Source organism: Larimichthys crocea, chromosome XIII (genome assembly GCF_000972845.2).
Source record: "Larimichthys crocea isolate SSNF chromosome XIII, L_crocea_2.0, whole genome shotgun sequence".
NCBI lineage: Eukaryota > Metazoa > Chordata > Actinopteri > Sciaenidae > Larimichthys > Larimichthys crocea.
Window position 1 is genome coordinate 9,670,604 of NC_040023.1, and position 25,598 is coordinate 9,696,201.

The 25,598-nt window shown below is 43.2% G+C and overlaps 1 protein-coding gene across 10 annotated transcripts in view; it reads left to right on the forward strand.

The window, feature by feature from the left end:
* The window catches only part of macf1a (microtubule actin crosslinking factor 1a), a 192,973-nt gene that overhangs the window by 12,311 nt on the left and 155,064 nt on the right, over positions 1 to 25,598 (forward strand). The window contains exon 1 of one of the 10 annotated variants that reach the window (XM_027286536.1): positions 7,242 to 8,229. The exons of the other annotated variants lie outside the window; for them this stretch is intronic. Within the exon in view, the coding sequence (XP_027142337.1) occupies positions 8,136 to 8,229 (94 nt within the window). The 5' untranslated portion in view covers positions 7,242 to 8,135. Of the gene's footprint in view, positions 1 to 7,241; positions 8,230 to 25,598 lie in introns of those variants that run through there. 10 annotated transcript variants of the gene reach the window in all.

The following is a 25,598-nucleotide window of genomic DNA, read 5'->3' on the forward strand; positions in this document are numbered from 1 at the left end:
CTTTTTACACTAGAAATATTTTGTTTAAAGCCAGTGAAGTCTCTGAATCTGGTTTCGTGCTTTTCTCAGTGAATCCTGAATCCAAATGATCTCATGTAATATGTTTCAAATGAACTCTCCGAGGCAAATGGCTGAATTTTTCCACTCCTCTTTTTTAACGTCTATCTGATGAACATGTGGCATGTAGTGGAAATTCACCACGGACGCCAACAATATGTATATGTGTGTGTGTGTGTGTGTGTGTGTGTGTGTGTGTGTGTGTGAGCTGAACACATAATAAAGGACAGTTCTGAGAGAGCGAAGAGAGAAAGAAAATCATTTAAGAATCATTATCTCCGGTTATTAAAGGAGTCAGTTGGACAGGGAGGTTTTCTGGCAGCACCTTTGGGCTGAGTCATCGCGTCAGACTTGTTTGTGTGGAAGCTCATTCGGTTCTTGACTGCCAGCAGGTTGATTCACCACAAACCACCCAGGGGGGTTTCAATTCTGCAGCGTGAACTCTCCTCTGCACCTGCAAACATTTCTAAAGGCTGCTGATCTGCAGAGCCAACACTCTTAAGTCTGCGTCTAGACTCATTATGATGCACGTCTCTTACAAAATGGTTTCTAACTTGTAATTCAACGAGTTGCACAACTCCTCTCCAGAATGCGATGCCTTATTCCACAAGTGTTTTTGGCGTTTAAGCCCAGGAGGAACTAGATCTGGCCTCTCAGAGTGAGGCTAGCAGTTTCCCCCTGCTTCCAGTCTTTATGCTAAGCTAAGCTAACCATGTGCTGCCTCCAGCTTCCTATCAGCAGGCGTACATGAGAGTGGTATTTCTTCCAGCTCCTGGCAAGATAAAAAACATATTTCTCAAAATGTGAGCTGTTGTTTTAAAGGTTTAAATTTAGGAGACTCTATTTACAGATTTTGAGAAGTGGAATATAATATTGATAACCGTGTTTACATTCATGTATGACCACCTGAAACTGAGAATTATTATGTTTTTGTTTGAGACGTTCATATCTACAGATGCTGCGCGTCTTTCTCCATGTTGAACTGTTTCTACAGTAGCCCAAAACAGACAAATTAAACACTAATACTTGATAGGAGCTTTGTTTCTTATATGCATTTTATGGCCATCATAGTTTCTTATTCATGCCAAGAGGGAGAATTAATTAATGCATCTGTTTTAAAGCAGCAGAGCAGAGCATGAGTCTCTCCTGATGCTTCCAAATCTGCTCTGTAAGCTCGCTGAGTTTCACCCTCAGCTCGTGTTTCTAGTAACATCCAGTCAGTATTTCCCAGGCGTGTCCGGCGCTCACTGAGGCGTGAAGGCTTTTGTGATGATATTACATTTAACATAATATGGACTGTGTTTACATTGACCTCAATTTCCATTCAGGCAGAGGCTGGAATGTGAAAAATGAATACATTAGGCTGCTTGTGTCAATAGGTTGCATGATTTACAGTTTAGATGTGATATTTTATGAGAAAGAACTGAAATAAACTAAACAGGAGAGAACAGTTGCTTTCCTATAAGACAGAAGAAGGATGAGTTTTGAGTTCACACAGTTGGAGAGGATAAAGAGAGATGCTGCTGTGCTGACTGGACTCTGATATTCAGCCTGCTGAGCATGAATGTCAATGAAACCTCCCAACAGCTGCTGGTTCTTCTGTTTATGTGGATGAGAGTTTGAGGAGTCACCTCTGGGAACTAAAGTGAGAGAAATGAGTGTCAGTACTAGCAACAATTTATGGTTTGACAAATGGATATTCCAATCCACAACAAATACCAACAATATGGACAAACACATACAACCCAGTTAGTTTAGTTTTATAATGAAAAACTGAGATATTAGATTATTAAAAGATCTAATACATATTTAAAAGACTGAAAGGATGTTTTAATAATCCTTTTCACAGCAAGACAATAAACTCTGTGTGTGTGTGTGTGCATGTGTGTGTGTGTGTGTGTGTGTGTGTGTGTGTGTGTGTGTCAGACTGCAGCAGTGATGCACGTGAGCATGAGGACCCCACATGTCAGTGCCTGCATGTAACTTAGGCGTCCACCGTCCTGCCTGCCGCTGTTCCTTCCCACATTTCTTTCTCCGCAGGCAGCTGAAAGGAAGCCTCGGCCCAAAGCCCAGGCTATTCCCCTGTTGCCATGGCGACGTGGTCTCCTCTGTTTCCATGGTTATAAAAAGCAAGGAGAAGCAATGGCGACGGGGGTGAGAGAGACCGACACTGGGTATAAAAGGAGGGCAAAACAAATAGTGGAGGAGGGAGAGAGAGAGTGTCAGAATTTTAATTTGGAGGGGAAGAAAAGAGGAGAGAGTTTGTTAAAGAAAAGGAGTGAATGAACGAGTCAGTGTAAGAGGTAATGAAGAGAGAGTCGGGGAGGAGGTGACGGGGAGATGGAGGGAGTGGTGGAGGGAAAGGAGGGCAAGGTTCAAACAGTAGGAGAAAATACAGAGAAAGAAATGATAACTGAGGAGGAGGGTGAGGGAGGTCATAAAACAGAGAGACAACAGAAAGACTGAACCAGAGGAATCACTGCAAACTAAAAAGAGATGAAGAGTGAGAAAGAGGAATGGAATGAGGGGGTGAAACAGAAAGAAAAACAAAGAGAAACTCTGCAGCAAAGGTTGAAAGAGACAAAGAGAAAGATCGAAACAGACACAGGAAAGAGAAAAAACTAGAAGATTAAGAAATGCTTGTGACGTGATGAAAGAGCGAGGAACTGACCTCAAGGCAAAAACAGGAAAAGACAGATGTGGAGAAAAAGCAGTAAGAGAAAAAAACTGAGGGAGAAAGCGAAAACAAAAAGAAAACTATTCAGGATGTGCCTGTATGTACAAAGAAGTCACATGTTAAAACTTATAGCAATTCAAAGCATGACAAATTCTCCTTATATACATTCTTTATGATTTATTATTGCACATCCGTAAAGTCTGGGAACTTTCAAAGAGACAGAGGCCGACATGTCCTGATTTCTAGATTCATAATGCTTTTCACTCCCATCATTTGTTAAACCCAAATTCTCCACACTCAGTTTGTAAATCGTAGCTTCAGATACCTGAGCGACGTCACATGAATAATTATATCAGACTTTAAAACTCCAAAGAATTTCAAATATGTAAAGTTTAAACATAAAATCATGTGCTTTGAAATTAGGTTATCCCATGTGACTTTTTTTGTAAGAGGTAGATGGATTCAAATATAAATCACATTTAGGGTTTTTATCTAAAATACTTATTGGCTGTTTAATGAGATACTCGTGTCTCAGCCTGTAGACGTACACAAACTGAACATCCTGTGTTCTGTAGAGCTTTAATGAGCCTCCAGTTTAAGAAACTGACTCTGTTTACATGTTGACTGGACGTCACGTTGATTATCTGCATTCCTGGACCAACCATGGACGATGTCTTAAATGTTTTAAATATGTTGGCATTTTAAACTATACTAAACTACGTTTGGAGAGTTGTAGAGTAAAATTTATACGACACTAATCCAAGTCACACACATCCTACAATAATGTCATTAAATCTTTGGCTCATCATCATTCTCGGTTATTTAAGGCAGTGATGCTTAATCAGATTACATAGTTTGATGTTTCATTTTTAGCTGCTTTGTAGCTGTGATGTGCACAGAGAGCGTCTGAAACTGATTGTTGAACGCTGGATGTTTCATGTTTTCAGGGCGAACATGTGGAGAGAGTTTGAGATTGCTTTGTAGCTGAAGACAGGAGGCATGGTGGAGCTCGGCTGCTGAGGCGTCGCTCTTGCTGATGTGCTGAGGACTGTATGTCCTTTTGGCTCACAGGGTGCATTCATCGTGCAGCTGGACTCTGCATGACAGCACACACATATACATGAGTGTGTGTGTGTGTACACAAACATTGGGAGTGACGGACGGAGGCAGAACGAGACAAGAGGAAGAGATGACTCAACGTTGTTTGCTTGCTCTTGTCTTGACCCTAATACACATATATACACATTCTATTATCATTATTATTAATTAACCTTTAATACACATAATGAGTTGATTAAAAAATGAAAAGAAAACATGTAAATGAACTAATATAAACAAAAAGAAAGAAGGTTTGAGTTAACTGTCATGTCCTGTGTCCACCACTAGGCGGTGGTTTTTCACAGGTTGACCCCTGTGGCCTGTACCACCTGCTGTGTTTGTCCTTGACACCAGCTGACTGGTAAAAGTTATTAAAAGCACATGCTTCTACTGTAATCTCATGATTGTGTAGTTAAAATATGACTGTTTGATGTTGTGCAGTTTACTGGAGATGAAATGTTGCTTGGACCTTGAGACTGAGGTCACAGAGACCTCCCTCTTAGTTTGTGTGACGTCTGAGTGTGTCAGGAGGTTGCAGATGGAGCAAAACAAGTCAGCGGATGTGGCTGACTTGTTTTGCTTTCAAAATGAAAATTGTGGACGCACTCCCTGTATTGTCATTGGACACTGTATGTATATTGTATTTCCACTGGATTGTGGCTGATATTTGAGTCCTCAAAGCGGAAATTAAAAATAATGAAAATCTGCTTGGAGTTGTTCGTAATCATCGAGCCTTGGATGCTTAATTGATGGTAATAATTACTGTAAACACACGAGACCGCTTGCTAAATAACTGGAAGCATCTTAAACATAACCATAACATGATGAATTGAGACTGCATTTCTCATAATCCTGTTGCTTTTCTAGTGAACAAGCTCTGGTTCTTCTTCTTTTTAAAAAAAAAAAAAAACATTTTGGATGTTATTTTTTCTTCAACTTGTGCTGCATCCTCCATCTGTTCCCTCACAAACGTTCTGTTTTGTGCTGCAAAGTGTCTCTCAGATTTCTGCAGTGTGAAGTACAGTAGAGATTGTGAGCTTCTTGGTGGTGATGTGTTATAGTTCTGATTAAAAAGGAAGCGAGGCTCTGATGTTTAGATGTTTGTTCTCGAGCCCATGGCGTGATGAATACAAGTTTGAATACAGACAGAAATAAAACTGGAAGGTTTGGTGAGTGTAAGTGTGGCTGAAGGGGAGATTTCTGGCTGAAGATAACAGACTTCAAAAACATATTTTGAATAATTCACACAGACATTTCGCAAGATACTACAGATGGTGATACCGAATAACTAATACATATCACTATGAAGCTGATTACTTAGAAACATAGACTTAAGTTTTGTTCGAATTTTATGTTTAAATATGCACACGGTAAAGTTAGGTGAATTTAGGAAAAATCTCAAGATACAAATAGACAAAATTTAGTAAAATAAACACCAACCATCAACCACCATCAATTTAAAATATTTAGAGCTTTTCTTTCCACTAGTCTGCAAGAAAATGGAAACAAATATCCCCAAATCTCACAACTGACCAGTGCAGGAAAGGAAAGAGGAAAGGAAAGATGTTTTTGCCTGCAGTGTCTTCACCCACTTCTTCTGTTTTATCTTGATAGAACAAGACATATTATTTGTATGTACAGTATGACAGAACAGTGGGCTGTGCAAATGGCAGCTAATGGAAACAATGTGAAGATTGTAGGGGCCACTGTATCATTTATTTATAGACACTCGGTGGTAACTTTATTATGTGCACCTGTATAATTTATTGCAATTCAATACAACAGCTCTGCCATAAATTCTACCTTTGCGAGGTTTACAAGTTCACTTTTTGTCAGAAATGTGGAAATTCAGTGATGTGTTCATTACTGAGGTCATGATTAACGATGGTGTTGTATTGAACTGGATGTTAGAAACACCTCTTTATAAAATGCAGTTGAGTACAACAACACCATTCATCATAAAAGTAGCCTTCGGGGCAGAATAGTTCTACAGGAGTTGTACAGGAGTACCTAATAAAGTGGCCACTAACTGTTGATACCTTTAACTACATTATGGAGTGAGGAAAACAGGCCCAGAGCAGGAAGTGTTGGAAGCAGGAGTCAAATCCCAGCCCACACAGACAGGAACTGAAAGCCATGCATTGGTTTGAAATCAGCCTTGTGCAGCCATTCATGCATCTTTTATTTGTATCCTACACTTTGAATGCTGTGGTCTGTACTTTGCAATAAGAGAAATATACAGTATTTCAGCTGGAAGCTGGATGGGCCTGACACGGCTTCACTTTAAGGTCATCTTTATATGGGATTAAGTGACATAATCTCTGGAACATTTCAATGAGGCTGCTTTGTGGGCTTTAACCTCAGGATGATCGCATGCTGAGATTATCCACAGACGGCTGTGTTTCACCCAGTAAGACAGGACAGACACATTGCCTGTGTTGTGTATGTCTTCACTGATATGACTGTGGCATGCAAAGTCTGTGCTTTTAGGCCTGCTAAGTGTTGATTTTTAATTATTTTTCCACAGTTCTTTATAATAGATTCAGTCAGCCTTTAGATGGCAGTGTGCATCATTAATTCAGCTCATCCAATATCAACACTTTCTTACATACAGATGCAGTGTTGGGCCTGCATGACTTATATGAAATGTAATGGTCTGTTATATTTACGCTTTGTATAAGGAGGTGACTTTGTTGAGCAGATGTTGCTTACTTAGTAAGTTTCTGTGACTGTTTTCATTGTTTTTGTCATATTTACATTGCAAAATTATGTATTAACATAATGCGGCACCCATCATTACTTAATTGTCATCACACAGAAAAAATGTTTAATTTTTTTTTTAAGTAATTATATCCATTTTTATGCCAAATAGCACTTTTAATGTAGCCGTTATATCCGGCATTTTGAAGCTTTTCCTCCCAACGGTCATCAACTTTTCTTTACATCTGTTTCTTCGACAAATAGTAGTGTAAATGGACACTTTCCTCATATGATTTAAAAACTAAATGAAAATAAGATCATATAGACGACAAAAGTTTGATTTTGCTCACTAGCTGACCGGAGAAATTATGATTTTAAACTTTGAAAGTGACGGTTTCCAACCGCCATTTTGAAGCTATTCCTCCCAACGGTAATCAACTTTTCTGTACATCTTTTTATTCGACAAGTAGTAGTCTATAAATGGACACTTTCCTCATATGATTTAAAAACTGAATGAAAATAAGATCATATAGACGACAAAAGTTTGATTTTCCTCATGAGCTGACCGGAGAAATTATGAATTTATACAAATTTGAAAGTGACCGTTGGTTTCCAACCGCCATTTTTTAAAAAAGTGATGTAAGCTAACGGGAAAAAACCGTTAATGTTTATGTAAATGTAAATGTAAGCAGGTACAGGTGTTGTGTTGTGGCCTGCTCAGGGGGTTTCATGGTTAACTGTCACCGGGCCGTGTCCACCATCTGGTGGCGCTCAAGCTCTATTTTCCACCGGCAGCCATGTAAGCTAGCCGCCGCGCTCCCTCCCTCCCTCTCCCGCCCGGCTCTTGAAATTCCTGCGGCGGAGGTTCCTGGCGCGGCCGGTAGAGAGGGATGGAAGACAGCCACTGCAGGAAGAACCGACAGACCTGAGCAGAAAACACAAGACACATCCACACGGAGGCAGAGACCGCAAAGAGAAGCGGCCATTAACGGCTGGAGGAGGGGGGAGCATGCTAGGATCCACGGGAGGACGCCGACACAGCAGGCTGGGATAGGAAGCACCAAGTCCGGATACGGCTTCGCCTGGAGCTCCGCCGATTTGGGGACGGAAACAGACTCTCTCTCTCTCTCTCTCACCCCCTCTCTCTCCACGGACACTCATCTGGGGTGTGTAGGATATACTCCCTCCCTGACAGACACACACACAAAAAGCAGCAGCCACCGGCTGGAAGCCGATATTCAAAGGAGGGACCGGACGGAGACACCGAGCGATGCGACTGTGTGTTCCCGCACACGCACACACACACACGGCGATAATGGATAGATAGCGTTTATGTAACCTTCCTTCAACTCTTTAACGTCTTTATATTTTTTCATTTTCACTCGAGCTTTTTGTTTCTCAAGTATCCCTGAGGATTATCTAACTCAGCTACCGGTTAGTGTGCGCCAATGCATCATTAGTTCCAGGCGAGCCGGTGTTGGATTGGACGCCGTCAGGAAGCAGGAGCTGGGCGGCTTGACGCGCAGTAGCGGACCGGGTCACTGCGGTAGTTAGTCTGCAGGCCGACCCCTCTGTTCTTCGGAAGCCGGCTTGCAGAGCCACCATGGCCGGGTTCATACCGGGTCTGCTGCCGACAAACCATTCACAGGAGAAGGAATTCGCCCAGGCGTATGAGGATGTGCTGGAGAGATATAAAGGTAAATAGAAAATCATTAATTAAGCCATAAAACAAACAGATCATTCATTAAACACAGGATGAGCTGTGTCCCATTTGAGACACATTCCTGCACTCCTCTGGGAATATTGCAGGAATCTTTGTGTTTTTTTGTCAGGGGGATGAAAAGACCTCAGACATGGTTCACACAGTGTGTCCCAAAGTAAGTAAGTTGATCTTTAGGGCAGGCAGACAGCCAGCCAGCACAGCCTGCCAGTTTCATAATCAGGATTGTTTCATTGTTGATATTTTGGATAAACAAAGCGGGGTCAAACATTATTTCTCTGGGCAGGGGAACATTGCATGCCCTGACTTCTCTTCTAATCACTTGTGTGGCTTTTCTTTTTTTTGAGACACCAGAGGAAGCAGTTTTTATGAAGTCCCCCTCCTCTCCTAACCCACCAGTGTCGGGGAATTTTCCTCCACATGGCCTCATGTTTCGCCTCCTGTTTGCTGTTTATCCTGTAAATATGGAAGCTGCTGCTCTGCGAGTCGGCTGAGTGTTTTTTAAAAGACGCCAGAGGAATCAAACCTTCTCGAACAGAGTGCTGCTTGTTGGGCTACTGCAGATCTCTTTCTGTGTGTGTGTTTGTTTCTGTGTGTGTGTGTGTGCGTCTCTCTTATTGTTACCCCCCTCCCTGCAGCAGTGGCCTTACCCACCAGCATTGAGAGTTGCTATTTTATAATCCCAGTGACAGGGGCGCTTTAAAAATGAATGCCTCTACTGAAATTGACTATGGTGGGGGTGGTGTGTGTGTGTGTGTGTGTGTGTGTGTGTGTGTGTGTGTGTGTGTGTGTGTGTGTGTGAGGGAGAGGATGGGTTGGTGACAGCCAATAGACTCGGGTCACATCTGTGATGCTGGCACTGATGAAAAGGAGGTGGCTTTTAATTATTGATTATTATAATGAAACTAAACTCCTCAGGGTTTGAAACTTAGCTTGTGTGTGTGTGTGTGTGTGTGTGTGTGTGTGTGTGTGTGAGAGACAGGTTCATGCTCAGTATCCCTACAACAAACATGCAGACGTAGAAGCCTTTCTGGACGTGGTTTCAGTGACAGTTTATGGCATCTTTGCTATGCCCGGCTTTGTGATTTGCAGTTCTTGGAATAACCCTGTGGCTCTAAACCGTATCAGCCATATCTGGAATATATCTAGGCCAAAAATATGCAGACAGGCTTCAGGGTAACACAGCAAAAGTCTGTTTTGCTCGAACATTAGTTGCATATTAAGATATTAATAACAGGAAAACACATAAAATTAAGTTTGCAACACTTTAAAAAAGGCTTTCTTTTTCTTATTTTATTGTTCCTCTCATAACTCGAGCTGCTTAAGACCCAGGTCTGTGTTATATTAACACACAGAGTTTTGTATTTATGTCTGGCATTAATGGTTTGTTTCCTGTTAAAATAAATCTAAAAGGTGAAGGTGTTAAAGTTCCTTGGGAGGCAGAAAGACTTCCATTAAATCTCTCTTACACACACACAGACACACACACACTCCAGAGCGCTGTAAATTCAGAACAGGTTCGCTCCATCAGGCGGGCCGAGCCGAGCCGCAGTCCATTTCTCAGCCTGTAGTAAACGATTGCTCTCCATTAAAGCTCCATTTGTCGATCGCAGTCGTAGTTCAATTTTATCTGGCAGTCTGATTGTTTAACTTCGATAAATAAATAAATAAGAGCATTAGAGGTGGTGTTTCCCACGAGAGGGGTGATTAAAGCACGGGAACAGAAGCACTTTGAGTTAAGCAGAGCTGGACCGAGGCCTTTTGGACTTTTGGGAATCTTAACAGCCTTAAAGTCCCAAACTGGTCATCTCACTGCTGGTCCTTTTTATTTGGGTGTGTAAGAAGTTCCTTTTTTGCAGGAACAGACTCTGCCTGCTGGAGCTCACAGACCTTTATATTCTCTCTATATGCAAATCCTGATTATTTGTTTATGTGGCACATTTTCAGACCCAGCTACACTAAATCAAAGAAACTTTTTAAAACTTTCGTAGGTCTACAAAGTCATTACAGCTGTTATGGTACTGTTGCAATTTATGTCTGCACTCAGTTATTTATGTTACGATCAGTTATTTATTGAATAACGTCAGATACACACCGCAGGATGTCACTTCTCAGTGTCTTCACATGACTTGACAGTTTGAACTGTAAAAAATCGAGAAAGTCAATCAACTTTTTGTAAATCTTTGTGAAACTGTAGCTTGATAATTAAATAGTTCAGTTGACGAATACCTGCCGACGCTGTTCCACAGAAAATAAGAAACAGTGATTAGTTTGTAGGAAAACGTGTCATAGCTTGAGCTGTTTGAATCACACGCATGTTCTCTGGAACACCGTAACCTCAAAGCACTGTGTGGTTCCACCTGATTTTTACCTGTGCACTTATTCTTCTTCTTTACCTGGCGTGATTCTGGATTTTTCTTTGGACTTGAAAGCATCACGGTATAAGTCCACTTCTTCTCTCTGTGGCCTTTTTTAATGCACAGTGGCCACTACAAGTATATTTTTGTTGTCGATCTATTCCAGCTGTCCCACAGGTACAGTAGGATATTCTTATGTGTGTTCTGTCAACATCACACTCATGGCACGTCTCCTTTGGACCGTGCTATACTGAGGCTGTAACTCTATAGGACCCGTCCTCTGTCCTCTGGAGTCACTCCACAACAATGGGACTTGTGGCAGAGGATGTCACTGTCTCGTCATGTTCTGCTCTTTGAAGACTCACGGCGATAATAGCACGCCTCCTGTCTCGGATCATATCGAGTTTCGCCCTGTCAGTCAGTCACTGTCACACACCCTTCCTTCCCCTTTCCTCCTGTGGTACTCAGGATTTTCATACTGTATGTTGACCCCATAAACCTCTGTCCTGTATATGTGTGTGAGCTTTCACTGCTGTGTCAGCCATGCGTGACTCACTTGTGGCAGTTGTCAGGAAGAATGGGCAGAGAAATGTGAACTTGGCTCGCCTGCTCGAGGCATCACTTGACTGTAACCGGAGCGGAAAGACATTGGATCCAGTTTAAATCATTCACGAGGGTGGTGTGGTGTTTGTGTGTGTTTGTGCTTGTGTGTAACAATGACAGGATATCTAAAGCAATAGAGACTGGGTCATATATGGAAAAACACTGGGATCTGACTCAGAAAGCACACACACACACTCTGAGTCAGTGGAAAACCAGATGGTTTAGGACTCAACATTCAAGTGAATATTATATTTACTCAAGTAGCTCCATAATTAGTTTGTAGCTTGTAATACAGTGTTGATTTCTGCTTCTCTGCTTAATTAGGCAACACTTACACGAGCTTAAGCTCAGCTTCAAACAGCACCCTGTGTGTCAAACATGACAGATGCACAAAAATCCTTTTTTAGAGCCAAATAAAAGTCCGGAAACGTGGAAGGAAACAGAACAATTGAGACATTTTAGAAGAACAAGATGGTCAGGAAACCAACAGCCATAACTTTGCCCTTTTACAAATATAGACACTAGAAAAATGTGTGTGTGTGTCCGTGCCTAAAAACTTTAGGACACTCAGGTCACATCTAAAATCTTCAAATTCAGTCCAGTTTTGCCAAATCTAATTTTAATTGTCAGTCTGCAAATTGAGCTGTCTGTATCTTGTGTCGAGGCGTGTGTGTGTGTGTGTGGTCTTGATCGAGAGAGTGTGTTTGTGAGAGGGGAGCGGGGTTAACATCGTTGTAGCTCTTTGGCTGAAGATTTCTGTATACTTAACACCTCTAAGTCCTCATCAGTTTGTAGGCAGTGCCAACTCCTGGCAGCCCTGCTGCTCTGTGAGTGTGTGTGTGACCCTCTGAGCTGGGCTGCTATGCAGCAGCGAAGCAAAGGACACGTTCTCTGAGGGTTTTCATGCCTGTCAGGATTCCTGTTTTATTGCACTGAGTCACACGGACTCTTTTAAAGTGCCCATGAAGTCAAAAAATCATCGTTTAAGTGTTTTTATCACCAATATCTGAGCAAACCATGACAAAAAGTCATTTTAGGGTGTTCTTTATGGTATTTAATTGCAGCCATAGATGTGTACAATAACAATATCCACTTTTTAATTAGTCGATTAGATGCTACAGTGATTATACATGAAGATACAGGCACATAGATATCTCTTTACCTTCTGTTGTTAATGTTTTAATATTCTTGATCTTGAGTTCTGTCCTAATATGACACACAACCACGTTTAATACTGTGTGTGATGAATCCATTGATGTGGAGCCTATGGGCATGTTTAACTCTTAAACTCTTCACGCATATGGAACGAATTTAATAACTCATGCTGTCAGTTGTGGACACGTACAGAACATTGATATGATCATGTGATCCTGATCCAGACAGGACAGGAAGCATGAAGGGTTTGGAGGAGTCAGGCGTTTGCGATCCAGGAAGTGTCAGGCCAGCGCTTGGACAGCGCTTCCTGTCTGTCCAGATCTGTGTTTGTGTGTTTGTACCTGCCTCCTCTCACGCTGCGCACACACAAAAGGCCGCTTATGCTTATCTAACCACCTCATGAATCCTATTAAAGTGTATCTGCTGCTGCTTTGAATATGCCCGTCTTTAACTCGCCGTCTCCGTCATGTTTCCTGCCTTTGTGCCTCCTGCCGGAGAAATGTCACGCCGGGCTAATGTGACCTCCATTAGAGGTAAATTTAGACCTCCAAATGTCGAGATTGGACGGCGCGTGGAGATTTGCTGCTGCGACTGGACGAGTGATCTCCGGTACTGAAGGAAATTACAGGGACGAACTGTGAAAGATGGAAAGGAAGTAGAATAGAGAAGAGAACGACTGAACCGAAAAGAGAGGAGAGAGAGACGAGTGGAAGAGAGAGACGAGGGGCAGACATGAGAGCTATTGGCCGCTCTTCTGATTTGGATCATTACAGCTGGATTTTTCCACGTGGCCTAGTTTTTCCCTCGCTCGGTCCCGCTCTCCTCTCACAGTAGATCTCTGCCCGAAAGACCACAACCACCACCTCCTCCTCCTCCTCCTCCTCCTCCTCCTCCTCCTCATCCAGAACAATCTCTCTGTGTCTCTCAGATCACACCCTGTCAGTATTTTTCATCCACTGTCACATCAGGAGCTGCAAAGCTAGAAAACATCTCCATGTTGTGATTCAGAGTGTTCCTTAAACTGCTGATAGCTCAGGAGTATCCAGAGCTAGTTTGCTGTAGTAAACAATCTTCTTTGTTGTATTTTATAGTGAAATTCATCATTTTATCGTCTCATTGTTGCTTCAGTTTCATTTCCCCTCCTCAGCCTTCGTTCTTTCTCTCCTCAGTATCGATTCCTCCTCTCCTCCGCCTCTTCCTCACATTCTCACTTGCCATTCTCCTCCTCCTCCTCCCTTTTCCCTCCCTCCTCCCCCGATTTCCCATCTTTCCCCGCGAGTTGCTTCCTGTTTGGTCATATTCTCCCGGCAGCACCTGACTGTGTCGGCAGGGAGAACCAAACGCTGTCAGAGCTGCGGCAGGGGAAACCAAACGCTGACCGAGCTTATAGTAGTAGTAGGAGAGAGGAGAGAGGGAGAGGTGGAGCGGGTGGGGAGGGCGTCTTCAGGGAAATCAAACGCTCCCAGAGCTCAGGGCTGTGCTGGGAGGGGTCTCCACCATGCTGGGACAAATTGCTTGTTATTAATGCATTAAAAATAGCCCGGGAATACCAAGATATGCATTTAAAATGCTTTGAATTAAGCGGAGAGGACGTTAGATTCAACACCAGAGCAGTCAGTTTCTCGTTCTTTGTAGGTTTTCAGACGCTACAAACGGAGGGAAAGATTATTTAAAGATTCATTTGAACAGTATCGACATATTCACAGACTGTAAACAGGAAAATAACTCCGTCATGGAGACGCCCAGATGCTGCAGTGTCAAAACGCGATGTCTCTCTGGCGCTCTGTTGCATTCTCCACATTTTCTCGTCATATGCAGTAAATCTGTCACGTCCCTCCTCCCTCTCTTTCTCTCTCTCTTTCTCTTTCTTTTCTCACTGTTTCGCAGCAGTGCTCCCCTCTTTAGCCCTCAGGGGTTCTTACATAACCAGCACCCAGCTGATTTTTTAGTAAAATAATCAATGAGCTTCATTGTGTATATAAGTGTGTGTGTGCGTCGGGGGAGAAAATTGAGTTGAATGGTCGTGCGGGCTTCTCAGCCAGCCAGTGTGAAATATTTGCTTCAAATGTATAAATGTGTGTGTGTGTGTGTGTGTGTGTGTGTGTGTGTGCATATTTGTGTGGTAACAGTGGCCCTCTCTTCTGTCAGCAGCACACAGGGCCTGTATTCATGACAGACTGTAACAGTGAAGGCTGTGTGGTCGACCCACATCTTTTCAAACTCCTCTCCGCTGTTTCGCGTCCTGGAGTTCGACGCTTGTCCCGTCTCTGTCGGCGCATCCCGGATGTTTAATGTAATCGCAGGAATAACAGGAGGGGGGAGGAAGAATCTGTGTGTTTGTGTGAAAAGAAAAAAAAAAAGGTTGTGTTTATCAGTGGATGATATCACATGTGTGTGTGCACGCTTGGAGCTGTGCCATGACTTGAATCGATAATAAGGCTCCACGAGGAAACAGGAGGAGGAACATGCTGCTGAAGCTTTGACCTCTACACACACACACACACACACACACACACACACACACACACACGGTCACGTCCTGTCTCAGACTGCGTCCACAATAAGCTGGCCGAACTTGAAAAGACAGATTTTGCCGACGGAAAGGTAAAACTGAGCTTCTGGAAAATAACACGAGTCTGCTTGTCTGTGGCCAGGCTTCGTTAACGCTCTCTGTGAAACCTCAATAAAGCTAATCACACAGCACAGCTGCTGTCATAAACTCGTATTGTTTATTTAGTAAGATGAGGATGTGATCATAAAACAGTAATTTGACGCACGTCTCCGTGTTTTAAATTTAGATGTCTTACCGTGAAACGTTGCTATCTCCTCACATCTCTGTTGCTGGATATTGTGTTGCTGCTGCGTGTGTGTGTGTGTGTGTGTGTGTGTGTGTGTGTGTGTGTGTGTGTGTGTGTGTGTGTGTGTGTGTGTGCGTGTGTGTGTGTGTGTGTGTGTGTGAGGGGTGCAAAATGCAGTCGAGAGCTGTCAAGATAAAGTAAGATGGGGCGGAGAGAGACGGTTAATGAATTAATCATGGACGCTGCTGTAAAAGCAATATAGGGGACAGTGGTTAGAGAGCATCGATTGCACACTGCTGGAGTAGGGCGAACACACACACACACACACACACACACACACACTCTCTTGGTCTTGCAGCTCTGACTACTATAGGGCATCATCTGTCTTCAGGGTATACTGCGTCCTCTCTTGTTTCTTCGCCTCCTCAGTGAGAATCTGAGAACATTTTCCGGCTGTTAATTCAGAGATTAGCATATATTCTTTTTATTAGCCTGCACTGTAAGACAAAGCTCTCCTTCATTTCTTATCCTCCTTTCTTTTCCATCCTGGAGAGACGGTGAGCTTTATTTTGTTTTTCTTCAGCTTCTCGTCCTTGTTAATTTTCTTATGAAGGCAGGAAGCTGCTGGTGGATGATGAAGAAGGAAAATTTATACCTCCCCTACGTCTATCAGTCATCCTGTCATGATGGATGTTATTCAGTCACTCTCTATCCTGGTGAGATTGAAGGCTGAGAGAGAGAGAGAGAGAGAGAGAGAGAGAGATTTCAGTAAAGGGAGATGTGACTGCATCTTCAACCAATACGTGCCTGACTAGGTATAACCCTGAAAGAGTCAGAGAGAGCGATGTGAGACACACCCTAGAGTTTTTACATATCTGTACATTATTACCTAATACTTTAAGTCTTATCAGGTTTTATCAGGGACGTTAACAGACATTTCACTCAAGGCCTGATAGAAAGTGAAGGACAGACAAATAGACAAGCTGACAAGGACGATGACACATTTTAAAGAATAGACCGAATGATATAATATTTGCTTTTTTTTTTCTAAATCTAAATCAGTTCGGTCCACAGAGTCAGGAGGAAAGCTTCAGCTTTGTTAGAGTCTATTGACGCCCTGGGCAGCTCATGTTGGAGATTTTGAGTCATGCTGAGTTGTTGAAACATGAGAAAAGTTTGAACAAGTGTTACTTTCAGCAAGAAAAATAAAATAATTGTGTTATGGCGCTCCTACAGCTCAGCAGCGGCTGTTTTAAAGCCGTCATGGTTCCTTCAGTGTCTTGTTTCAGAGAAGACATGGAAGTTAATACTTTTATTTTATCTAGGCAGGAAATATCTGATATGTACACATCATATTCTGTCCAGGCCTCCCTAATAACTGTGCGAACATGTGCTCTTAAATCCTCGTAAGATGAAAGTGCGTGTTGAGTGGCGGTCGAGAGGCGACCCCCCGACTTGTGACTGCGAGAGACGCAGGGTGACTTTTAATCTGCTCCAATTCCTTCAGCCTGTGACTCTCAGCTGACTGCACACTCACTGCGAGAGACACTAGGTCACACGCTGGAGCTGGGTCACGCTGCAGGTACACACACAAACACACACACACACACATATATACAGTAAACAGACAGGAAGGTGTGTGTGTCTAGTCAAAATACATGTGTATAAATGTTTCCTCCTCTAATCATCACAGTCAGTGTGAAGTGGTAGCATTAGTATTTGTGCTGGTATGATCAGGGGATTAATCCAGCGGTTCAGTTCCTCTAACGGGTCACAAGGTAAATCTAAGAGGTCATGAGCAAATTAACTTAAATTAAATTAAATTAACGTGACTGGAAGGCAGAAAAAGAAACTGCTACACAAAATATGATTTTATTCTTGTGGCTAAGTGGATAATATTTACGTTTTAGGCCTCTAAGAATTAGTTTGTTAATGACCTTTTGGATAAAGAATGGACAGTGTCACCCACAGGTTTCTGAAGAGCTGGTTTTAGGCTCAAGATCTGCCTCTCAGCTAGTCTAAAACCTGGACCTGAGGCACCGGGGTGCTTAAACAAGCCATCTGTAACAACACCCACCTGTCAATCAAAGCGTCCACGCTCTTAATCCTGCATAACTTTAAGCCTTAATATAATGTGAACAGGTGAGTTGTATATAAATTCACCCTCAGTACAGTTGTACGGGGAAATTAGCTACAGAGACCAAAACTGTTTTTTGTCTCAGGCTGTAAACATGTTTATTTCTGCTGTGAAGTTGGACATTTGAACATGGGGACTTATGGAGACTGACTCACTTCTGGAGCCAGCCTCAAGTGGACGTTAGAGGAACTGCAGTTTTTTTTTGGCACTTCACATCACAGACACGACGGTTGCTGCCCACAGAAATGTTTACCTGTCGAAGAAGGGTCAAAGTTTTAATTTGCTTTAGTTCTGACTGACTGGTGGGGAAACCAGATATTTAACCTCGGTTGGATCTTTTCCACTTGGTTTGTTAGTTCTCCTTGTTGTTGTCGTGACGACTGTCACCAGAGTTGTGGTGCTGAGACAGAGGTCCAATAATCTGCAAATCTGCTCTGGGCTGAGGTTTGTTTTGGTGTTATCCCGTAGTAGCCGGCACCTATGGTTGGGATACGTCAGTGATTTTGTATTTTTCTTTATTTTATAATATTAGAAATGGAATATCTCTGAATTTTTGCTTGTTTGTAGGAAAAAAAAGGTGTTTCTTTGAGTAATTAACATCTTCTGATGAGCATTTTCTTTATTTCGTACAGAGATTTCTATTGGATTGAGAAATTTAAAAAAAGAAATCAGTAATCAGCAATGAAAATAATCATTAATGGCAGCCACTGTTGCCATAGAGTCTGTGTTGAGTATTGCTTACAGTCCACAGTCCATAAGCCCTGCGCGTGAACGCGTGTGTTTACACGTTTGCATGTGTGTGTGCTCGTGCGTGTGAGGTGTTGTGAGGATTTGCCATTCAGATCAGGCTGTGGGGGTAATCTGGTCTGGACAGCCCCACCCCGCCCCGCCCCACCCCCCCAGCAAGGGGCTGAGCTCTAATCCCATTCATCCACTTTACTACACCAACGCCATGGCAGGGAACCAGGACACCCCCGTCACAGTGGGCCGGTCCATTCCACTCACAAAGCTATGTGGCGTCAGGGCTGTACCACTGAGGCTGCTGCAGCTACAGTGTGTTTTCTAGGGTTGTTATGTAATTCAGCATGGCACTGGCATTATCATGGGTAATAGGGAAGACAGCCTATAGAGCTGATTGTCTGTCAGAGAGGTAGAAATAAAGTTTAGAGTTGAATTTATCGTCTCATTGTTACAGATTCACTCTGCAGCTGCAGCCGTCGACATAAAACGCTGCTATCGCTGCATCAGGTTGCAGAGTGTTTTTAAATGTCTTTTTAGTGCAGAGCCTCTTTAAAATCCAACAATCCCTCCGTAAGCCTCTTGCCTTTTTTTTGTGTCAGCAGTAATGTCCTCCTGCTTTCCCTCCTCCCACCTCCTCAGGGAACATCAGGGATTTTTTTTTATTTAGGAGGTGGATAACAACACGGTGGCATGTTTATTAGTGTTTCCTACGAGGGGAAAAAGGAAACGAAAGCTCGCGTCTTTAAAGGGATTACAGCGGATTCTCACGACCTATAAAATTCAGTTTTAGCTCATTCAAAACAATAGAAATCCTATAAATGAACAACTTTGACTCATTAGTCTCACTGATTTTTCTGTAGATTTTCAAAATAAGAGTCTTTAGCTTCAATAAACTTTGCCTTAAATAGTAAATCATTGTGGGCAAAGCAGCTGGAAATATCCAAATAGTTACTCATGTTATCGCTGCGATAACACACACTGTAATGTTGACTGTCCCCTTCCCGACCCTGCACAGTGCCGACTGGACTTCTGATCCGTCATCTTATTTTTATCCGTCCTTGATGAAACCCCCGTCATACCATTCTCCTGACACACTCTGCTGCTTCTCTCATTCACTCCTTCCCTGGTTTCCTTCTTCCCTTCCATCCGTCCATTCATGCACTACTGTACCAGGACCAAACATGGTCAGAGGAGGCAGGTTGTCGTCCTCGTCGTCGCCTCGGCCTTGTTCCTTTTTGTCCGTACTCTCGTTTCCACCTCCTCTCTATCTTTACTAGGTCGGTAGTCGGAGCTGCTGTTAATCTCCTATAGCTCCAGCTACTTCTCTTAACAGGCTTTGTTCCTAATTGAGAAATTCTAAAATTACCATCCTGTGAGTGTGTGTGTGAGTGTGTGTGAGTGTGTGTGAGTGTGTGTGTGTGTGTGTGTGTGTGTGTGTGTGTGTGTGTTTTCAGTTTCTGTCTCGCTTCACAACGCTGGAGTGAGCGAACAAGCTCCCATTCAGTCGACGGATCAATCAGAAACATTCATGTTTATCGACGATCGATTAATTGAATGCAGCACTATTTTTTTTTTTTATCATCATCATGTTTAATAATATCGGCATTAATAGAACTTTTATTAGCATCGACCACGAGAACATTATCGCCACGCTGACCTCATTAAGGAAATGCTCTTATTCGCTCCTCATATCTGGCCTGGGATCAGATCACAAGTGTATCGATTCTGCTGAGTGTGAGTGTGAGTGAGTGTGTGTGTGTGTGTGTGTGTGTGTGTGTGTGTCTGAGGATTTATCTCGCACAGTTTGGAGATCAGACCTGATTGCTCCGGGGGGCCTGACAGCGTCCGATCAATAAGCGAGTCAAAGAGACGAGATGTTGGGCGAGAGGCTTGAATAATTTCAAGCTCAGCATGCTGACGAATAACTCATCTCATAGACTAGAACTGAAACTTAATAGAAGAACAGATGTTTCGCTGTGGGCTCCAGCTGAGTGTGATCGTCACATAAAGTCAGTAAAGGGACTTTTTGATCCTGCTCTCTTTATATCAACTCAGAAACATACAAAGGAAGTGACATCATGTTGTTTTATATCTGGTTTGAGCTTCTTGGGACATGAAGAGTTAAAATAACAGAGACCTCTTCTTCTCTTTAGCCAATCGGATTCTGTCTCTTTATGACGCCCCGCCTTCGTCTGATCAAGTCTAGATCAGCCAAAATCACAAATTTTCCATAAAGGGTGTGAAAGCACACCACCATCTGTCCTAATATCGCCTTTCACCCAGGATGTAGGTCAAAAAAAGGAAGTGTGGCGCTCTATAAATAGAAGTTAACCCCATAAACGCCAAATAAAGCACGCTGATGTTTGACTGTGTGGATGAGTCAGCGAACAGGACACGCATCGAGATGGATGACGGCAGGACACAGCACTGCTGTAATTAATGATGGTGTGTGTGTGTGAGTGTGTGTGAGTGTGTGTGTAAATACACATTATTTTGTGTGTCACCCTGTGTGTGACCTGCTCCATCTGTCGGAGGGTCTCTGTGCCCTTTAATCACCAGACGTTACCCACAGAGGATGGAGACCTCTCCCGTCCTCTCCTCCTTTTTAACGTTCGCTTTAGATTTTTGCCAAGTTGATGTTCTGACATCGCTGAGTTTGTTTCTCTTTTATTATTGATTCATTTTTTTTCCTGGATCACTCTCCTGCTTGTGCCAGGCTCACCGTATCCTGCACTACATCAGCATATATTTCAAAGACGTCTCTGTAAGAAGGAGAAATATCGAAGAGGAAAGAGCAAAAATATAAATTAAATCAGTTTTATTGTTCTGTTGTAAATCATTCAGTTCTCAGGTTGATCTAATGTGGCGTTACAAACATGCCACCATTCAGAGGAGGAGGATAATAAAGAGGAGCAGAGGGGGGGAGGGTGCTGCTCTCCTCCTCTAGCAGGTCTCCCAGATCTCCCGTCTGTCACCCCTCTTTTGGTAATCCTCATCCCTCCCTCCATCCTCGTCTGACGTTCCCTCACTTTGCCACCTCTCTCTCTCTTTTTTTTTTTTTTTTTTAAATCTATGTCAGACAATAGCATTCCTGGAGGGAGGGGGATGGATGGATGGATGGATGGATGGATGGATGGATGGATGGATGGATGGATGGATGGATGGATGGAGGGTGGAGGCAGGGAGAGTATGATGATGGCGACCAGCTCTTAGAGGTGTGAAAGGGGGATTCAGAGGAAGGGGGAGGGTAGCTCAGAGATTCAGAGCAGACGTGGAAATTATAGGTCAGTTGGTCGTACACCGTCATGTGCTGACGGAGGTGCTAAACGTCGCTTTTAGACTCAAACTGAACGATTTAATTTCGTTTATCGGCAGAAAAATGTGCCAAAAATGCTTTTGATTTGTTTTCTATTGAATATTTTTCTGACATTTTATGGACTAGACTTCTGTAGATTAATCAAGAATATCATCTGTAGATTGATTGAGACTAAAATAAAGTTTATAAATTAAACAAAATGGTCGCCATCTTCTGGCATCTTAAGCAGATTTAAGTTTGTTGGACATTTTCTGTGTTTAAAACATTCCGAGCTCAAACTGTGGTACGACCTTCCTGTAGTGCTACTTATTTAATATTAAATATATTCTGTTATTAAAATCATCCGCAACAGTTATTTAAAGGTTTTGCGTTTCCTGAAATATCTCCGATGATCAGTTATGAACTCCAAACAGGAAACATTAGGAAGACGTGTGGCTCAGTCGCTGTTCTGTTCAGGATTCAACTGTCAACAACAATTAATCTTCTTAACAGAATAATAAAGCTGCCTCCTGTGCAGACTGTCTGCAGTTGAAGAACGCTGCTGGATTTTAATGACCGGTACCTGAAGAGAAGATTTCCTGAGGTGGTAGAACAAGTTTAAGAAACACTCATTTCTTCTTCAGCACTGACTCATGAAAACATCCAGGGTGCTGCCGCGGGAGGGCGAGGGTGTAGAAGCAGCAGCATTCTCTGTGCACTACAAAACAAGATGCTTGTCGGTGTTTTCCCGCTGTGGAGAAACAGTAGTCATGACAATGCCACGCTGCTATGAGAGAGGCTGCCAGTTACCTCCGCCACCGCTTTGTTTGTTTGGAACGATCACACCGGCGTGTCAGTCATGTTGATTTCTGACACACACACACAACACCGTCACCGTGCAGCATCATGTTCCATCGTTATTTGTGGTTTGGTGTCCACGGTGAGCTCTCTGAATGTGATTCATGCGCAGCAGGCCGCTGCTTTAAACAGGCATTTACTCTGCGTCACATTGACGGCTCGAGATTTAGTTATTAGTGACCTTGTCAGACGTTTAATAAGAATCTCAGGACTGGCTGGCAAAGAGAATTATGAAATAATTTGTGAGGCTGCAGAAAAGCCGCACACAAACTTTTTGTTGGGAGGAAGACGTCGCTGCAGGTGATAGAAAACACTTCACTTAAAGATTCCCTAATAGAAATGTAATAAGCTTCATTATGAGTCACAAAGATGATAAAATCCAACACACGTTCCAGTTAAAGGTCCAGTGTTTCAAATTTAGAGGCTCTGTTTTCAGAGGAATATAATATGTGTAACTATGTGTAACTATATGAACAAAGATCTGCATATGAATGCAGAATCTGCAGGCAAGGGACCAGCAGTGTTTGTGGTCCGAGTGATGTTTGAGTCTGCTTCGGTTGCGTGCTGGTAAACAGTCCGTGTGGTGGAGAGGTGGAACGCATCGGCCCAATTGCAATCTAGGAACCCAACGGCTATCGTCTGATTCTGATGTAGCTCTTTCTTTCTTTCATATTTTTCATCTGCAGAGACCTTTTTAAAACAACGTTAATTATTTCTGGAAGTCTTGGCCCGGATCTCTGCTGGCTGTTCCCAGGAGCCAAAAAACGTTGCCAGTGAAGGCTGAATTGTTGATTGTTCTATAATCACCTGAAAATAAGAAGCATTATGTTTTTCTTACTTCTGGGTCGTCTTCCACAGAGTCCGCACTGAGTCTACACCGCCTCCTTTGCCGCTGTAGTTTCTCCTTCATGCTAGGAAGGAGTGGGTGAGGCGTGGAGGTTGCAATCAGCAACCACGCAGCAAGATGCCGCTAAATTGTCACGTCAGATGAATATAGACCACGTACGACTGAACTTAACGTTATTTTCAAGTCGTACTAGTAAAACAGGGAGAGAGGACACAGAGTGTCACAGCCTGAGGAGACAACCGTCATCAGCAGGCTGCTTTACATCACAGCTCAAGGCTGTTGTGTCTAAGAGTGTGTGTGTGTGTGTGTGTGTGTGTGTGTGTGTGTGTGTGTTTTAGAGCTGGAGTAGCCACTTTCTCTGAGGAGAACTCACAATCACATTGTAATTTCTGTTTATTTTACTGTAAACAACGGTCTATACACACTCCTGTAACACACATTTACCTTCATATAAATTCCAGAGAGTGTGTGTGCGACTTGTCTGCTAGTCTGGGAAAATTCCTGTGCGTGTGTGTGTGTGTGTGTGTGTGTGTGTGTGTGTGTGTGTGTGTGTGTGTTTTATATGTGTGTGTGTTGGCCGGCAGTGACACAGCAGAACAGAGTGAAAGTGAGGCTGCAGAACATTCCTGAAATAACAAACATGATGAAGGGAGGAGAGAGGAAGTCGGCACTGTTTTCTTCTTCTACCGTTCTTAAAGAGGCAGTGTACATGTCTGGGGCGTGAGAAGAGAGACACACACACACACACACACACACACACACACACACACACAGAAACCTGTGTCCTGACCCGGAACAAACGTGTAAATGAGTTTTTATGATGATTATATAATCGTGTTTCTTCATATTTCTGTTGATGTGACGACACATGGAGCTGTACAATGTATAAATCTTTGAGTGCATGTCAGCAGATGATCCATCCAGAGCTGGTCCCCCCCCCCCAGAACTGGTTCTGTTTCTCATTTAATGTTTCTAGACTCCAAAGTTTACCACACAGTCGTCTGCTCTGTGTCAGTCGTCTGGCCGGAGCCCACGTTCATTTTCTGAAGTCATGTTAGTTTTTCCTGCTGAGCTGATCGACGTCTTCTTTACTTTAACGTACACACACACACACACACACACACACACACACACACACACACAGTCGATTGAATGAAATCAAACTGCATCTTCAGATTTTACATGATTCCATCAGAATCAGACAGAGATGAATCAGCTGTTCATCTCACTTATTATTTTCTGCCTCTTTGCTGTGCTGCTCTGTGTCCCTGCTCTCGCCATATGTATTCACGTGTACACACACACACACACACACACACACACACACACACACACATCTGGTTTATTCTCTTTAACTTTGACCCAGCAGGCCTCGTCGTAATAATGATGCAGCTCCGCTTTAATGGCAGCTGGAGCTGTGTTTGTGCGTCTGTCAGTCATCGACTAACTGACTCTGCTGTTTCTTTGTCCGACTTAAAGAAGGAGAGAGCTTCTGTTCGTAAACAAAAGACACACCTGGCCTACTGTGCTGAGAGATGACTAGTCTAAACTCACTGAATCTTAAAGGTATTAAAGATGTTGACTCATAAATAAGAAATCTACAGGAGTCATGCTGCTGTTAAAGAGCCTGACCGTGACCTGTGGTAGAACTCCTTACATGGTGGGAGTAGCAGTGTGTTGCTGAAGGAGCTGTTCTCATGCAGGAGGTGAGAGGAGTTCTTCAGGATGGATCCTGTCCCAGAGGGCAGTCCAGGACAGAGGTGGACCGCTATGACCACCACAGTGTCGTAGAAACAGTCCTGCGTGCTCCAGAGGACCTCAGTCTCTGACACTTCTTGTTCAGGACGTCTCTGTTGTCCGACCAGTCCAGTTTTCTGTTGTGGTGTCCTCCAGGTATCTGCACGCTCCCACCATCTCGATGTCCAATCCTTGGATGTTCGCCGGCGTGCTCTGAGGCGTCTTTGACCTCCCTCGTCCAGTCGACTGTACTCCTGCTCATTTCTTTCTGACATGACGATGGGTGTATGATCAGAGAACTTCTGTAGATGACAGCTGTCAGTGTCTGATGTGCAAAGATATTATTATCATGATCATTATGATTATCAGTGCCATCATACTCCAGCGTGCCTCTCTGTACTTTAACTACTTTGAATTCTTTCGGCATATTTCATCTGACTGCACCCAGGCGAGTCGGACTATCCAGCACCGTTTAAGTAAAGCCTTGATGATAGGATGTGTTTGTATCCGAGCCGAGTTAATATGACTGCGGTGACGCGGCGTACCGACAGTTAGCCTTTACTGAGTGATTAGTTTTGCATGTTTGTTCACAAGAGACAAAGGACGGTCGAGTCTTGCGAGGCGGGTCGGGATCAGACGAGGGCACGAGGCGGAACGAGGAGTCGAGCACATGTGTCACTCAGCGTCACATCACCTGAGCTGCTCTTCTGTAAATCTACACGTTTAACACGCCAGTCAGCAAATATATGAAAAAATTAAATCAGATTCCAAATCAGATTTTGATATTTAGCCGTGGTAGATCTTATTAAACCAACACC